Source organism: Volvox carteri (genome assembly GCF_000143455.1).
Source record: "Volvox carteri f. nagariensis unplaced genomic scaffold VOLCAscaffold_79, whole genome shotgun sequence".
NCBI lineage: Eukaryota > Viridiplantae > Chlorophyta > Chlorophyceae > Chlamydomonadales > Volvocaceae > Volvox > Volvox carteri.
In genome coordinates this window covers 403,428-420,859 of record NW_003307622.1, presented here as the reverse complement: position 1 = coordinate 420,859, position 17,432 = coordinate 403,428, and the positions used below count along the sequence as shown (strand labels likewise).

The 17,432-nt window shown below is 58.5% G+C and overlaps 2 protein-coding genes across 2 annotated transcripts in view; both read right to left on the bottom strand.

The window, feature by feature from the left end:
• mrp3 (ABC transporter) overlaps nucleotides 1-11,525 on the bottom strand; it is a gene marked incomplete at both ends in the record, with an annotated part of 13,771 nt that extends 2,246 nt beyond the window's left edge. Inside the window, 18 exons of the mRNA XM_002957755.1 lie at nucleotides 305-654; nucleotides 1,122-1,298; nucleotides 1,766-1,914; nucleotides 2,281-2,531; nucleotides 3,165-3,348; nucleotides 3,603-3,897; nucleotides 4,430-4,722; nucleotides 5,305-5,446; nucleotides 5,660-5,741; nucleotides 6,428-6,603; nucleotides 7,077-7,298; nucleotides 7,567-7,698; nucleotides 8,184-8,342; nucleotides 8,678-8,800; nucleotides 9,071-9,168; nucleotides 9,732-9,867; nucleotides 10,256-10,312; nucleotides 11,340-11,525. Coding sequence (XP_002957801.1) covers nucleotides 305-654; nucleotides 1,122-1,298; nucleotides 1,766-1,914; nucleotides 2,281-2,531; nucleotides 3,165-3,348; nucleotides 3,603-3,897; nucleotides 4,430-4,722; nucleotides 5,305-5,446; nucleotides 5,660-5,741; nucleotides 6,428-6,603; nucleotides 7,077-7,298; nucleotides 7,567-7,698; nucleotides 8,184-8,342; nucleotides 8,678-8,800; nucleotides 9,071-9,168; nucleotides 9,732-9,867; nucleotides 10,256-10,312; nucleotides 11,340-11,525 — 3,212 coding nt within the window. The remainder of the gene's footprint in view (nucleotides 1-304; nucleotides 655-1,121; nucleotides 1,299-1,765; nucleotides 1,915-2,280; nucleotides 2,532-3,164; nucleotides 3,349-3,602; nucleotides 3,898-4,429; nucleotides 4,723-5,304; nucleotides 5,447-5,659; nucleotides 5,742-6,427; nucleotides 6,604-7,076; nucleotides 7,299-7,566; nucleotides 7,699-8,183; nucleotides 8,343-8,677; nucleotides 8,801-9,070; nucleotides 9,169-9,731; nucleotides 9,868-10,255; nucleotides 10,313-11,339) is intronic.
• A 2,237-nt stretch (nucleotides 11,526-13,762) lies between these two features.
• VOLCADRAFT_98932 (uncharacterized protein) lies at nucleotides 13,763-17,086 on the bottom strand (the record flags this gene model as incomplete). Its single annotated transcript, XM_002957754.1, has 6 exons — nucleotides 13,763-14,739; nucleotides 14,981-15,407; nucleotides 15,747-15,923; nucleotides 16,105-16,227; nucleotides 16,794-16,881; nucleotides 16,920-17,086. The coding sequence occupies 6 exons, from the start codon at nucleotides 17,084-17,086 to the stop codon at nucleotides 13,763-13,765; spliced, it is 1,959 nt and encodes a 652-aa protein (XP_002957800.1).
• Nucleotides 17,087-17,432: the final 346 nt, after the last annotated feature.

The following is a 17,432-nucleotide window of genomic DNA, read 5'->3' as shown; positions in this document are numbered from 1 at the left end:
TGGCTCCCAGCTTGTCCTCCAGAGCCGAGATAGCCGACTTCAGACCCACCGCCTCAACCGCCTGAAGAGGCACCAAACCGCCAGCCAGGAGGTGGAGAGCGTCAGGAGGGGGCTCAGAGCCGGAAGAGGCGCAGTGTTAGGTGAGTTGAGTCGAGTTCAATTGAGAGAACAATAAAAATGGGAAGGGGAAGGGAAGCTGGGGAAGCACCCAAGGGAATGGAAAAAGCTGCCCAATTGAATACAACACGGCCGGGACGCGGCCCCCACGGGTGCCACGTGTAGAGGGGGAGCACAAGAACTACACACGTACACACACGTACACAGACACACACACACACACACACGTGTACACACACGCAGGCACCCCGACAAATACACACACGGACATCCGGACCCCGGGCCCTCGAGCCCACTCACCTTCCAGAGCTCCTCATCTGTCGAGGTGGAGAAGGGATCCAGGTTGTGTCGTACGGTGCCTGAGAACATGAAGGGGTCCTGCGGGATGATGCTCATCCGCGACCTCAGGTGCCGCAGCCCCAGAGTGGCGATGTTGACTCCGTCGATGGAGATGACGCCGCTCTCCGCCTCCACCATGCGGAACAGCGCCAGCAGCAGGGAGCTCTTGCCGCTACCGGTGCGACCCACAAGACCGACCTGGGAGCGGGGTGGGATAGAAGGGGGGGGGGAGGGGGGAGAGGGGAGCGGGGGGAAGAGCGGTGAGGGAAATGCGAGGGAAACGGAACGGGGGAAAGAGAGGTGGCACGGGACGAGGGTGCGCGCGGTAAGCTTTACTGGCTGACCCGCAGTTAGTTACTGCGCGATGAGGAAAACCGCCGGATATCAAGCCGGGGGACTCAGCCGGGGGTGGGGGAGCCGGGAGTTGGGTGGAGGGATGAGCAAGCAGCGAGGGTGTCAAGATGAACGACTAAGAGAACCGCCAACTCGCACAACCAGGCACGGCAAGGCACGGCGCGAATCAGACTCGTGCGCACAACCCCCCGTCCATCCACCCCCCAGAAAGTACCCAATCACCCACGCACCCTTCGCTCACCAGCATTCAATTCATCCACACACACACACACTCCTTTCACCTGATTACCCTCTCCCCGCCATCCTCTCACCTTCTCCCCGGCGGCCACCTTGAAGCTGATTCCCTTGAGCACCAGCGGCATACCGGGCCGGTACCTCATACACAGCTTCTCCACCTCTATCACCCCGGCAGAGGGCCAATCGGAGGGCAGCAGCTTGGCCACCTCAGGCGGGGTGTCGGGACGAGCCTCCGTCTCGGGAGTCAGGTACTGCATGAGGGCGTGTGAGGGCGTGTATATGTCTCAATAATCTGAGCTACGAGAAGGAATTGGTGAGGAAGGTACTGAATGAACAACTTATTTAACGAAGCAGGCGGTGTAGTCCAGAGAGAGTGTCTGTTTGGGCAGAGGCCATGGCGGCGCAGGGGATTATTAGGACGAGTGAGGCTCAGGTCTGCTTGTTCAGGAACACTTCTAATACGCCATCAGGAAAGCAGGAGGTGACGTACACTCTACTCAGCTAGCTATACACCCCCCTGTTTGCTCCCCCCTATCCACCGGGTTACATGGTCCCCCCCCCCAAAAGAATGTGAGTCACAATGTGAGGCCCCACCCTCCTCACCTTCCCCACTCTTATCCAGCTTTCCTCCTACCCTTTCCTCCCCAGGACATACAGACACACACATCACGCGCGTGACAGCCCTCCCCTTTCCCCTTCCCCCCTCCCAACCCCTCACCTGCGCAATGCGCTCCACGGAGTTGAAGTCCGCCTCACTCTTCGAGGCCATGTTGGTGCCGTGCTTGAGGAAGCGCGTGAGGTCCAGAGCGTACATCAGGGCCAGCCCCGCCATGCCCGGCTCGATACCGCCCTGGATGCACAACGCACCTGGCGAGACGGGAGGGGAAGGGGGGAGGGGAAGGGGCACGAGGGGGAAAGACGAACCCCACGTGAACGAGTGAAGCTGCTGACAGGGAAAGAGTGTACCAGACGTACAAGGAGGGAAAGGGATGAGAGGGAAAGAGACAGGATGGGAGAATCATCCGGCAAAGGATCAACTGAGTGCCATCGGCGTCCCATTGGATCACCGTGCGGGTGTTTCTTGGAGGGGTTGTAGGGCCAGCCAGGCCCAGGAACGAACAACGGCAAAAACACGCATATGAGAACGGGAGCCGTCGCAGAAGCGACAACAACAACAACAACAGCAACAACAACAGCAACAACCACATCGTAGACATTCCTCCCCTTTCTCACCCGCCAACGTCAGCACCACCAAACCCAACATATCCAGTCGACACGCCAACCAGCCGGCTGCCAACTTCTGAGTCACAAACGCGTATGCGTTCCTCTCCATCAGGCCGTCCGACTGGGCGGTGAAGGGCGCCTCCATGCGGTACGCGCGGATGGTGGGCACACCCAGCAGCGCCTCAGCGAACCGCGAGTAGATGGGCGATCGGGAGATGGACTCAATACGCTGAAGCTCACGGGCTGCGGGGATGTAGTACCTGGGGGAGTAGGGCGTAGGGCGAAGGAATGGATGGGAGAAAGGGGTAAGACGAACCACTGACGATCTGTCGATTGAAGCAGATACACCCGAGATAAACGGAGGGAAGGGTTGTAAGAGCGGCTCTGTGCCAAGCCGGCGTGCGGGTGTTGGTCTTAGGGTTTTAATGCTGATGATGTTCAACGATGTGTTTTATTGTTGCCATTATTGTTGTCAGGATGTACACATTGGCAAAAGGTAAAAAAAATGAAGGCCGGAAGTCCACCGTGCCGCACCGCACCGCATCTAAGCTGCACCCCCCTTGTGGGAAACGTCGTGCCTGGAATACTTGGTAGTGTGTGTGTGTGTGTGTGTGTGTGTGTGTGTGTGTGTGTGTGTGTGTGTGTGTGTGTGTGTGTGTGTGTGTGTGTGTGTGTGTGTGTGTGTGTGTGTGTGTGTGTGTGTGTGTGTGTGTGTGAGTTGGAGGGAATGGAGGATGTGCGGAGGTGGGAATATGGGTGGATGGAAGGTAAAAGTGCACATGGCCACCCCGCCCCCACGCCTTCCCTCACCCCTTCTCGACGTGCCAGCAGCACACACACACACAGCCTCCCCCCTCTCGGCCCGGTGCCATGCCAGCCCCCTCTTCACCCACCTCTGGATGGTGAAGTAGATGACGGTGAGGGGGACCAGCGCAATGCCGAACCAGCGTGTGGCGATGGTGATGACGATGAGGATGGCGACGTAGGTCACCACACTGCCGGCGAACTGGATGAGGGAGGCAGCCAGAGTGGCGTCCATGATGTCTGTGTCCCGCGAGAAGCGGTTCAGAATGCGGCCTGAAAGGGGAGTCGATTGGGGGTTGTGGTTGGGTGGTTGGGTGGTTAAGTGGGTGTGGTTGAGTGGTTGATGGGTGTGGTTGGGTGGCTGTGGTTTCCCCCCCTCCACACGCTTTCCCTCCTCCCCGCATACTCCCATGACCCCCACACACCGTCACCACACCCCCACAAACAGCCATACACCCCCACACACAAAATTCCCCCCCACATATACACATCCACACACCTCCCACCCCACACACGCGCTCCCCTACCCGCGGGGTTGGTGTCGAAAAAGGACTTGGGCAGAGCCAGGATGTGGTCCAGCAGCTGGTTGTGAATCGACACGGCGGCCCGCACGCAAAAGAACAAAAACGTGATGGATCGTACGAGCGTGACAATGCCGTACACGACACCGAGCATGAAGTAGATTCCCAGATAGAATGCCACCGTCTTGTCGTACTTGTCCCCAAACCAATTCCCAACCCAAGTATCGGTATACACTCGGGCGCCCTGCTCCAGAGCGAACATCAGCAACAAGGGGATGAAGTACGGCCAGCCGCCACCCGCCTGAACGCAGTGAAGAGAGGGGGGAGTTGCGAAGCTGGTGGGGGGATCATGCAATGTGAAGCCTAAAACGTCTACTACCAATTGCCGATTATGCCATGCCATGGTGAGGGCGTGAAGACAGAACACCAACAGACCATTTGGGGGCTTAGGAGTTAGGGTCGGTTGGCGGTTGGAGGTTGGGGCTTCGGAGTCGGAAGGTGGAAAGCTGAGTTAGGGCAATGAGCGGTACTAGGGCTACGTGGGAAAAAATGTATAAGACGTAAATCCTCTGGGCTGAGGATTTTTGTCGTCGTGAGTATAAAATCCGTGCGGTTTACCAAAGCCGAGCACGAAGCCGCCAAGACTCTCACTCTGCCCTAGGGCGTACACACCGATGTACTTGCTGTTTATGTCAGTGGAGTTGGGGGTTGGGGTGAGTTCCGAGGCGCCACGCAGACTGCGGGGAGCAACGGAATCCGCCGCCATTATCCCTGCCCCCTCACACCACACCACACCACACCGCACCGCACTATCCCGTGTCGTTCGGCCGTACATTGAAGTATAGATTGATGACGTCACCACTGATGGCGCCAGACTCGCGGACTTCGATTCCGGTCAGGTTGCGGTTGGCGTCCGTCGCCTGCCGAGTCAGCGTGATCTTGCCCTTCATGTCTCCGCCAGTCCCACCGCCCCCCTCCTTCCCGCCCTTGGCGGCGGCTCCGGAATCGTCGGCTCCCCCTGCTCCCGCTGCTCCTGCCGCCTTCTTATTACCGTTCTTATTGCTGCCCCGCTCCTGCTGGTGCTGGTCGTCATCGTCGTCGTAACACAACTGTGCAATGTTCAGACCTGGGTTCCGAAAGCGGGGAAGGGGGGTAAAACAAGTCACTGACGATTTAAGCAGGCAGGTACCGGAGGTAGAGACAGACAGATACTGCCTGCAGGAATAGAATTTGTAAGTTACTGACCAGCGGTGACTTAGGGATGACGAGAGGCGGGGGATGTGCGGGAAAGAGGCTTAGGAAAAGGGGTTGAGGAGGCCTCCAGGGAAGGCGGGTCGGGGGTGGGGAGTACAAATGGCAAAAGCCAAGGGAGCAACAGAGCGGACGGGGTTTGGAATAACGGGTAGATGAGGTGGGGTCCGAGAACCTCCGGGCGGGTGGGGGGTGGGGAGGTGCACGGCGGTGGTCCGGCGAGTACCTCACCACGTACCGCTCATGCACCAGGGTCCTACTCGCCTTTTCCCCACCCTCCCATCCAACTCCCAAGTCCCGCCCGCCAAGCCGTCCCTCCCCCCCCCATCATCACCACCACTATATACCTGCACCCAAGGCCCTAGACTACGAGCCGTAAAGTGGGCATGCGGGGAAAGCCCACCCCCGCCATCCCTCCAACTGCCCCTTACCCCCCTCCCGCGGCCCGCGCTCTCACCGGCCTCCTGCAGCTGCGCGAACGTGCCCTGCGCCCTCTCCCGGCCCTCCTCCATCCAGATGACGTTGTCCGCCTGGGGCAGGTACTGCAGCGCGTTGGTCACCAAGAGGACGGTCTTGGAGCGGAGCACGCCGCGAATGACCTGCGGGAGCCGGAGGAAGGGGAGGAGGATAACGCGGATATGCGGGTGGGGGTGTGTAAGCAGGCGGGGAACTGTTGCCAGCAGTGTGAAGTGGGCGGTGCGGCCGACACGCAGTCCTGGCCCTAGTCCTGGCCTTATCTCCTTCCCAACAAGAAGACGGCTCCTCGAACACCCCAACCTCCCCAACCACCCCAATCCCACACCAGGACGCACCTGCTCGAACAACGCCCTGCCCACGTGGCTGTCCACGGCCGATAGGGGGTCGTCAAAAAGATACACGTCAGCGTTCGCGTACCTGTGGGACGAAATGCGGAAAATTACATTAAAACAAGTAGGTAGTTGGCAAAGGATTAGGCATAGGAATGCGGGTAATTGAACCCCCCTCGTGGGGTGAGGCTGCTGCTGCTGCTGCTGCTGCTGCTGATGATGATGATGGTGATGGTGTTCGGGACATCGGGACGTGCACGACTGGAACGAAAACGGCTTTTGCTTTGGTGGGGCGGGATGCCGCGACCCGCCCTCCCTCCCGTTCGTAGCACAGCTAGGCCGCGGGCCAAGCCACAAGCCCGACCAGTCCAGTGCAGTCCAGTCCAGTACCCCTAGGCCCCCGTACGTCCCGTACATATTCCTGGCAACCAAAACTGGCACAAGGTCATCGAGACAAGCTACACCCGGAATTACACATTCGCACCAGGCCGAATTCCTCCCAACCACGCCCCGCCCACCCCATACACGCGCCCAACACCGAACCCAGCCCCCCCTCTCGCTTTACATACGCCCCAGAGAGCAGCCATTTCAATCAGTCCCTGCAAAATGTCACCAGTCCTTACATGCACCAGCCTTAGCTCCCATCCTCTCTCCCAGCCCACGCCCTCCCCCCCTACCCCCCCCCATTACCCCCACACACACAACCCCTCTCCCTCCCCCCATCCCCCCCAACACAGACCGACCCTTCAGCCCGCACACGCACACGAGACTTACACAGCTCGCGCGATGGAGACCCGCTGTTTCTGCCCGCCCGACAGCGTCACCCCTCTGTCCCCGATCTCCGTGAGGTCGCCGTTGGGCAGTATTGCCAGATCAGGACCCAGCTGGGCCACCTCCAGAGCTGTGCGGTAGCGCTCGGGATCCAGAGGCGTGCCCATCAGCACGTTCTCCTGGAAAGAGAAAGAATGGGAGGGAGGGAGGGAGGGAGAGAACAGTTATTTGATTATAGGGGGGAGAAGGGAGGAAAGCGAAAAAGGAGCATAAATAACCAACAAAACAAAGCAACAACAACAACAAGCAACAACAACAAAACACGGCCTGGGTTTTGATAACTGTTGCGAGGAAAATGAATTCCTGAACTCCCACTGCAAGAAGCACTACAACTCCAAAGCAACAAAAAGCAAGCCCCCATCCCGCCCTATCCACACCGCACATACAGCACCTATCTTTTAGACAACACCCATACCCTGCAGTCAGCACTCGACACTACAACACCCACGTTCCTCTCCCCTGTACCCTCCTCCACGCCTAAACCCCTAAAACTCCACCCCGGGGGACATCTATCTCCCCACACACCCTCCCCTCCCCTCCCCACCACTCCCCTCCACTCCACTCCCCACCACAGCCAGTCTCCATCACCCACCTGCAGCGTGTCGTTCATGATCCAGGCAGTCTGTGCCACGTAGGCGATCCGGCCCCCTACTTGCACCTCCCCACTCAGCCGCCCGATGTGGCCGATCACCGCCGTCAACAGCGACGACTTGCCGCTGCCCACCCCGCCCACTATCATGGTGAGGCTGCCGGGGCGGGCGGTGAAGTTGATCTCGGACAGGGTGGGTCGCTCCGCTGCGGGATCCCAACTGAACTTGCCGTCAGACACGGACACCAGACCGGCGGGTGTCTTGGCGGGATCCCACTGCCGCCCGAGTTGAGGAAGTGGGGGAGCGGGGGAGTGGGGGAGTGGGGGAGTCATTGGGAACGGGGGTAAGGAAGCGGTACGGGTTAAAATGGTGGTCAAGGAAGGAGGTGGGCATTGAGAAGGGGGAAAACGCGCCAGAAAAGATTCCCTTGAAAAAACCTGAATTTCTTTCCTTACACACATACATACGTACATACACACAGGAAAAAAAAACCTGATTCGGATTAACCCCCATTCCATTCCATCCCATCCCACCACCTACCGGCTCCAGCGCGCTCTCCTCCCGCTTGAGGAACTCGCCAATACGCTTAATGGCCACCAGCGCGTTGATAATCATGGTGACGAGCTGCGTGTGTACGACCATGCGGCAGTGTACGGTGTCTTGCGTGCGAGAGTGCGATGATATATTCGGTGTACGGCGGAGGGCTTGCCGTAACCCTTCCTCCCGAAATATCGCTCCCCACCGCCACCACAACAACACCGTTTTGTTTTGTATTCCCCTGGATTTAGGGTAATCAATTGGCGGCCGACCCGCCCCAGCCCAGCCATATCATGACTCGCTCACCCACTCACCCCCCACCCATATTAACACGCATTAAACGGTACCTCAAAACGCCAAATTCTTCATGTACATAAATTCTTCCCACTTGCGACTTGTTTAACGGTTTAAAAATAGGGAAGCTCAAAAAGCCTGTTGTACTAAGTCTTAAGACCTCCCTCCTTCCCTCCAAAGTTAAGCAAACACATCTTCCCCTCCCCCCCACACACATGTATTGCAAATATCCGGGAGAACGTCTCCCCCCTCCTCTCCCCCCTCACCCCCTTACCCACCATGGGCAAGAAGGACATGGGAAAGCGCAGCAATGAAAACAGCGACAGGGCCGTGTACGCGCGTGCGGGGCTGAGGGGCTGTCCCGCGATGGCGTAGGAGCCGAAGGTGAAGAGGGCCACCGCCACCGGGCCGTAGAACAGCAGCAGACCAAAATAACCCTGCGAGGATGTTAAGCGCCACTTTACCGCGTTGAGCGCGCTACCACATTATACACCACCTCACATGCACCCGGGTGGTGAGGGACATGGGACATGGGAAATGAGTTTCATGCGGATGGCGAGCGACCGCGGTGGTGGTGGTGGTGGCGCTGCTGCTGCTAGAGGTTCAGCACGACATGACGCTATGTGGAGGCACCATGAACCGCAATCATTGTCAGTTTTGAGTGACTAAGAAACGTCAAGAAAAGTAAATTTGCCCTGTATTTTTAAAATTAGCAAGGGCACACACACACACACACAACACCATACAGCCCCCGACATCTCACCGCACCCACCCAAGACCAGGTAAGCGACCCCACCTGCCACAGAGCCATCCGCCGCAAAATGGTGGCCTCCTGGCTGCGGCATTCCTGTACGGCAGTACGGAAACTGCCCTCCCACGCGTAAAACTTGATCATCTGCGGGTGTTTGTGGCAGCGGCGCCGGGCACAGCGCGCGGGGTTGTGGGAGAGGAGGGGATTGTGGGCGTGTGTAAAGACAGGCTCAGTGCCCTGCATGATCTGTCTCGTCCCACTCCCTCATTTGCAGATCCAAACCCTTGTAGCGAGCCTTTCTCCTACCCTCCTCGCACCCTGCACCCTCCCTCCCCCCTTCTCTTCCCCCCCACCTCCCTCCCTCCCTTCACCCTCCCCCCCCTCCCTTCCGCCTCCTCCCCTCCCTCCCCCCACCTGGATTCCGCTAATGAGCTCGTTCATGCGGCCGACCCGCTTGTCCGTCCACTGCATGATCTCTCGCCGGAACGAACCCAGCTTAGCCGCCAACTTGCCTGTTTAGGCACACAACCATGTGTGCAAGCAAACGAGCGCAACAGCACATGCGAACACATTTCACATGTGCGACAGCAGCTTTTCCTTTCCTCCTCACACCCAACACCGACGGACATTGGCGCCCCACCTCTCCCGCAATCCCGCAGCCCATCATGCCACCAAGCACAGGGGTCACATCCCCCAGGCGCCTCTCCCAGAGGCACAAAGAAACCCGCCTTGAACTTAATTCCCCAATCCACAGCCCACCTCAAACCGCCCCCCTTCCCTCCCTCGACTCATCATCTGCACTCCTATCCCCGAAGACATATTTCCCCCCTCCCCCCAACACACACGAACACACATACACACCTCTCGCTCACCCCACGTGCAAATTACCCCCCTCACCATCGCCGCAACCATACCGTTTAACCGCCAAACCGCTCCCCCAGGGTCCCCTCGTATCATCCAAAGGCTCCTCCCACTCACCAGACATGTGTATGCCCCCGTGCACAGTGACACCCCCCACCCACCCATACTTCCCCCCACCACCCCACCCTATTCCCCCCACCCCCCGCCGCCTCACCCGTCATGGGGACCATGACAAGCATGACCCCCAGGCCCACAAAGGTGGCCCAGCCGACCTCAAACCACAGAAGAACCAGCACCGCGATGATGTAGGCGGGACTGCCCCACATCGCGTGAATGGCAAACATGGCGTCCTGCGGGCGTCCGAGTGAGTGCGTGAGTGCGTAACGGTGTGTAGTAAGAGAGGGTTGCAATGGGTTCACTGCTCAAAAAACGAACCTACTCAAAACTGGGTTACGTCGTCAAGACAACAAATCCGCAGGTGACCCAGATCAGTTGCAGGTCACGTGAGCAGCAGATCACGCCTCTTCGTAACCGCCATTATGTAACGACTTCCGGAAAAGGCACCAATTGTCGTACTGCGAATCTTCCGTACATTAAACCCAGGACCAACAGCTCTCACCTTCCATCCCGACTCCGGTGGGCGCGTACACAGTGTACGGAGCACTCACCCGTTGGGGAGATGGGGTCTCACACATAATTCATAAATAGAGAGGTTGCCGACCCCGCCATAACCCCTACCTGCAGCTTCTGTGCGTCATTGCTCATGAGCGTCACCACCTTGCCCGTGCTCTCCGCCTGAGGGGGTTAGTGAGGGGGTGGGGACACCAGAACAAGGTGGGGGTGCGGGAATATGCGGCTGGATAGGCAGGTTGAGCAAAGTGGGTGGCAGGGTGACGGGACAGTTACGCAACAATGTCCTGTGTGTATTGGACGGGGAGGCGGGTTGTGGGGGCCCGCGGAACAAAATAATGGTCTCGATCGAAGAAGAACCCAGATCAGGCAAGAGCCCGGGCTGCACGTCCCCTCACCCCCCTGAACTGGAGAGTGGCGGGAAGGGTGGCGGGTCTCAATCACATCGCAAACGTCCCCTCTCCTCCCCTTCCCTCCCCTCTTGAGATACATGGCAACCCCCCCTGGAGGGTCATAACCCCCCTTCAATGGGGCACCTGCATGCCCGGATACCAATGGGGGGCCGTGGGCGGGCGGTTGGCCGACGACAGCCCCTCCCGACCTTCCAACCTCCTCCACGTTAATGGCGTCGCAACCGACACAGCCGTTGGGGCGCCCCTCCCCCCCCCCAAACACACACAATCTCTCTTCCACCCACGCGTATGTACCTGTGTGCGTGTGTGTGCGTGCAAGGATGAATATGCATGCTTTCACAAAGCGTTGCCAACCAAGTGCGCAGAGCGGTGTTACCCCACTCCATACATACATACATACACACACACGTTAACGAACCCAACGCGGCTCTCCGAAAGAAAGGCACACCGGTGGGCGGTCGGAGGTGATGAGCCGCTGAGGGCGGTGGGGCGGCATTTGCATCTGGGTAGTAAGGGCCAGTAGACCCGAGCAAAGCCCCACCAGGGGCCCCTTTTTACAGGGTACCGTGCAAATCTAATACGTCCCCCCCGGTCTGCATGTGAAAAGCTAAAGCACCATCGAGTTCATCCGCGGTCCAGTTGCCGCTCCAAGCAAGCCCACCCAACAATCGTGTGGATGGAGGCAGCGGGTGGTGGCAGCGACGCCACCACGCCAGCAGCAGCAAAGCGCCAGATACAAGAAAGCCCCTTATGGCTGTTCGTACTGCTGTGCGACGTACCTGAAGCGCAGCGTTACTCAGCCGCAGGCATTTCCGGTAGATGGCCGCCATAAGGGCGTTCCGCATCCGGGTGCCGGTGAGGTATAGCAGATACATCTGCTGGTTCTCGCACAGCGATTGGATGGCAGGCGCCAAGAAAAGGCCGATGATGTAGCTGTTCAGGGCAAAAGGGTTCGATGGGATCATGCACGGAATTAGAAAGTTCCAGCGCGTGGGGCCAGTGCATCCCTGTTAGCCACCCATGCTGTACCACCCTATGGTGTTTTACATGCTCAGCAAGTTTTGCAATCCATTTCAAGTTAACGTGTTTATTTCGCGATGCACACAATTTTGAGGTGGTATGCCGATGGTGACACATCGGTACAAATCTGAGGACCTACTAGTACAGCTTGCTCCGGGGTTCGCAACCAATGTCGACGCCAGGCGGCATTTTGCGCTGCACTGACTCGCATTGCAGCCCAGTGACGATACGACGAAGCAGCAAGGGTCCAGCTAACGAGCAGGCCTGGCTTATGCCGTATAGAAGACCGGTGATAAGCAGGTACCCAACATTCCCGCGCAGCAACGCGCGCTTAAGGTCCGGCTTGGGTTTTGCAAGCTGCTCCTTCCAAGCTGGCTCAAGCAAATCAATTAGGAGTTTTGTGTTGACTGCTGGCTCGGGGCACATATCCTCTGGCTCGAGCGTTCTCCGATAGCCGGTGTAAATGAGGGAGTCCACATCAAAAAAAAACAGTCGCAGGAACCAGTTGGTCTTTCCATTGTCCTTCCAAATAGCTTTAGCTTTAGCTTTAGAAGCTGAGGCCGTGGTCTCCTTCACAGGCGTGCCCACAACCTCCCCGCCACCCGCTTCTACCATGACTATATGCACGCGTGCGGCGTGAGCTTAGTGAAGCTTATATTTGCAAGGTCCTAAGTGGTATGGACTATGACAAAACAGAAACTTCGTTTACGGCGTCTTCTGGCCAACGCCACCGCAAGCTAAGTTGAGGATTAATCCTATATCATTCCATATTCTAATACTAGGGTAACAACGATAGGTGACACCGACTTGCAGAAAAGTATATATTATCCTGCATGGACTGTGGCGCATGCAATTATGTAAGGCGTCATGGACAGCCACTCGTTCGTGCCTCGCAACCATGACTAGCTCCCCCATCAGTTTTTTGTTTTCAGCCTCTGTGACGTATTTTATAGCTCTAATAATTGCATACTTTCTCGTCATGAGCTAGCCCATCGCAAGCAGAAGCCTGACCAAATACGGTTACCCCCAACGCCCCTTTACATTTCTTCACGCCGATGTAACTTTCGCAGGAAATCATATTCTGCCTTCCTCTCCTGGGGATCCGAGGATGTGGCATGTGCGTGGTTGCGCATGCTGATGCTCGTACCCAGGCTTTCTTTTTGGGGACGCTGTCCTTGCATGAGTGGCAGGAGAAGCGTTTGGGGTTAGGGAAATGAAAGTAAGAAACCAGCTTAGGTCCGTCACCGAAGAAGAGGAGTTCCAGCTGTGGACCCCCTACCCTAAAATGCACGGGAAGAACCGGGTCGGCGCGGTCGGCAAGAATTTGTCGGTACGGGGGCAGGTAAAGGCAGGATAATTTTGGTGCGATGTCAGCAATATTTATGGGGCTGGAGCACGCAATGGAGCACTTGTTCATGGGGCTGGAGCACGCAATGTCCGAGCTGCTTTCTTAACGACTCGCAACCAGTGTGGAATTCCGGCATGAATACTGTGCCGGATTCCATTGTTTTAGTTACCTGGTTCAGATACTGGGGATGATGCTTACGACCACAGTGCTCTCGAGTCTCGACCAGGACTTTCGACATAACCACGCTCATACTTATTCGGCCACATATACAGTTCATGATGCCCACCATGCTATACATTCGTCCCCAAATCATCTTGCTGGTACATTGTACGAGCGACGCGCTACCATGCGGCATATTCCCGCAGCAGAACCAGCGCAGTAACCAACTCTATGGGCAGTTATTGTTAGGTAGGGTAACTGGCGGTTTACAGCATCGCTGAGTGCCCTAGCTACTGGGATGGCCGGGTAACTTCATCCCAGCGTAACCCCCCGGTAGGTAGCCCCGCTTGATGGACAATACGTACATGTGTGAAGATAAACCTATGTTAGGCCGATATATACAGTGTAGCAGTGGCTCCATGCTAATGCACACTTTTCGCACAGGCCGCTTTAGGGTCCGCTCCAATTGCAGATTGCAGACACCCCGTTCCCACGCGTGTTCGTCCAGTCTGTCTGACGGTACGATCGCTTAACGTCCAACTAACGCCCAACTAACTTTCCGCCCGTCTAAACCCCTCCAGCACGCCCTCCCTCGTGCATCCAGAGTACTCCAACAAAACGCTACAGCGATACAAAATCCCTCCCTGAACCCATCTATGATGCGCTGTGCGAAGATTAAGTAAGTCGGAAGTCCACGGCTAATGATACATGGTCCGACGGCCAGTCCGTGCATGGCATGCCGTACGGGTACGACAGCGGATCCGGCGGTTGCAGCACTCGCACTGGCTTCAAGCTGAAGCCCCTGGTACCAGTGCCATGACCACTAAAAGCATTTGCATCAATGCGACCATTGCCGGAGCTGCTGGCGGCGGCGCCACCAGCGCTTCCTCCCACCCCTGGCGCCCCCGGGGCCTCCGCCTCTCCGCGCGCAGCTGCGCCGCCGAAATCCGGGTCGCCCGGAGTGTACCACACAAAATCCACCGTACCGACATACCGCGCGTGAAGCGTCGTAAAGATCGGCTCCCGCTCCTGCTCGTCTACTGCTGCATAGGCGCTCCGAAGCTGCAAGGGATGCCGTACGACAGCGGCTTCCGTCACCGCATGCCACTGATCCCGACAAAGCGCGTCCCACCCCCCTCCACGGCGCTGCCCATACCCTCCAGACGCGCTTCGGAACAGGTTACCGCTACTGCTGCGGTAATCGCCACCACTGGGCGGCGGAACCCGACCACGTGCACCGGCGGCGGCAGTAGCTTCGCCTTCGCAACCACTGCGGGCCGCTTCTCCGTTACCCTGGAGCGCAGCGACCGCTTGCAGCACAGCCGCCCGGCCCATCGCGTGAACCAGCTCCTCCTCATCCCACCGTACACTGTACGAACGACGATCAGGCGCCACAGGTTGCTGCCAGCCGGCAGACTGCTGCCGACCCTGACGCATCTGCCGCCACGCCTGGGTGCTACTGGCGGCGGTAATAGTCGCTGTTGTTGTTATTGTTGTTGTGGTGGTGGTGGTGGTAGTGGTTGCAGCTCCGGGCCCGGAAGCGTTGTGCTGGTCTCGGAGCTCGGGTCCGGGGCCCCACCTGGTCAGCATTAGGGCCCTCCCCGCCCTCGCGTCCTGCTGCAGCTGCGTGTACCCGTACCCCTCCACCTGACCTGGAGGCCGCAAGGGAGAATAACAGCAACGCCAACGTCATCATCATCATCACGAGCAGCGGCAGCGGTGGTGACGGTAATGTGCGCAGCAGCAGCAATGACAAGGGCGAGACTCTGAGGGGCCTGCGCCGGGGCTAAGAAGGGACTTCCCCACGTCACATCGCTTGGCGCCTTAGCGAAACCTCCCCCCATCACCCACGCGCGTCCTTAAAACCCACCACCCCTAAAACCCCACCCTCACCAGACAGCTCCCGGCGGTCCTCCTCAGCCAGTCGTACAGCGCCGTACCGCAGGAAGCGGTAGAGCCCGCTGCCCGGCGCCGCGTTGAAATCCCCCGCGAAAAGCACCGGCATGGCCGCTGGCCCCTCTGCGGGCCTCGCTGCTGTCCCCGCCGCCGCCCCTGGAGTCGGGCACCCATCCTGCATCCCTGGTGCCCTCGTCGCCTCCGCAGCCCCCATCCCGCCCTTCTCCCCCGCGCCATCCTCTTCCTGCTGTATGGCCCTAGCCGCCAGCTCGCTGAGAATGACCCGCAGCTGTCCCAGCTTGATGTCGCCACGTTTAGTGTTGAACAGCACGTGGGTGTTGGCCACCCAGAAGCCGCGACGGAGGTGCCGGGGGAGCCTGAGGCCGGCGTGTCCGCTTCCGGGTTCCCGTTCTCGTTGCTGCTGCTGTGAAGGCAATAATGGTGCCTTTGGTTGCGTTTGGAGTAGGGCCGGGGCCGAGGCCGCGGACTCCAGTCCCGAAACCGCCGCCGCCGCCGCCGCCGTTCTCTCCGTCCGCTTGGGTCTACGACCCGTGAGTCGCTCTTGGGGGGGGAGCTGGGCCCAGCCCATGCCCCCTTCGGAGCCATCTCCGCTATCGCTCGTGACATCGCTGCCGCTACCGCTACTGCTGTTGCAACTGCTGCCACCGCCGCCGCCGCCGCCAGCTACAGCGCCTCCGAGACGGGGCTGCAGGTGCACTAGCAGGGCCACGTTGTCCTTCAGGCCGTGATCTGCCATGCGAACCCGGTGCACGCCACTGCCGGTGCCACCAGATCCAGATCTCGTTCTCGCTAGACGCAGTCGGCCTCGCAGCCACATGGTGGCGCATCCATCCCCCCGGCCGCCAGTGCGCTGCAGGTGCACACCGTCGTACCCCACAGCTCCCAGCGCCTGACGCAGCCGCGGCCAGTCATCCACCTCCTGTGGAAGTTCAAGAAGTGTTACGGCGCAGAGCTACGGAGTGCGGATTGCGATACAGGATACATGGCATGGTGTGCGCGACGTTTATGGTGTGGGGCGTTATGAATCCCGCAAATCCAATTTCCACCTTTCGCATATATATATATATATATATGCGAAAGGTGGAAATCGTCCAGCGCACCTGCAGACACAACACATCGGGTCTGTGTGTCTCCACGTGGCTCACTACCGCTGCCAGCCTCCGAGACCAGTCCAGACAGGTGTGGTGGGCCTGGGGGTACAGCTCCGCGGCGTGGGACTGGGCCTGGAGGAGGAATGGGGGGACGGGTAAGGGAGAAGTGGGCTCCAGGATGTGCGCGCCAAGGAGTGGGAAGAAGGGAGGGAGGGCGCCAGCCACGAAAGAGAAAGCGGAAGGCGGGTCCTGATTGAGGGAGTGGAAAGGAGAAGGGGAGCGGAACTGGGTGGCGATGATGGAAGGGGACCCCGGCGGGTGTCGGGGTGGTGGTCGTATTGCACATATCAGCCCGTGTTGCAGTCGGAGGAGCTTACCGTCACGTCAACCCCCTGCTGGATGTGGGTTCATAGGCTGCCTTTGCTAGCAATGGTGCAAGAAATGGAAGAACCCCCGTATTGCACACCCTCTTCCACCAACGACGCTGGGCTGCCGGTCTGCATGGTCACCAACGGCAAACTGACTGCGGGAAGAGATACGGCTCCCTTATTTTATCGTTCTCGGCAGATATCGTCGTTTATACAGACAGTGTAAAGGGAGAGACCGGCTTTCCATTTGGAATGGTCCCTGGTGCAGTGGGTTCTCGTACTCTTACTGGACGATAGCCCGTTGTTCGAACCAGATGCACGGCTACCCACCAGCTCATCCGCTAGGATATTCCAAGACATGAAACGAAAATTGAAGGAAGGCCTTTGATTGTCCGAGTCGGCGTCGTTAAGGGGTGCGCTCCATTCACGGGTGGGGGCCGGCCGCTGTGCACGCACGAAGGCACTGGCTGAGACGTGCAGGTGCCTCTCCTGGTAATATGTATATTGTCCGCTGCCTCGTCCGCCGCCATCTTGCATCTCCGTCCATCGTGCGCCGCTGAAGCGTCCACCTCCGCTTGTGAAAGCCCCGAGTTGCTGATGCAGAAAGCGACAATTACTGCCATAGCTGCAGAAACCGCGCTGGAAATGAATACATATGCCAGGAGGCTGCATTTTATACAAATATGATGCCAGCCTGAGCACGGACCGAAATGACACTTTTAGAGCTTGGGCAACTCGTGCATCGCCTTATTACGGCTCCTGCCGGAGGGTGCTCTGAGGCGCCTGGCCAGGAGCGGTATCAGGTTACAGCTGCGTGAAATGCAACTGCTAACTTGTACTTGACATCCTCAGCGGTTCTCAGTGTCTCAAAACATTGAATAAGGAATCTATACATCTGATCAGCAAAGATTTCATTTTCATCGCTCTACCGCCCGTATGGGCAGACCGGGCTTGCCTGAGGTGACGGCT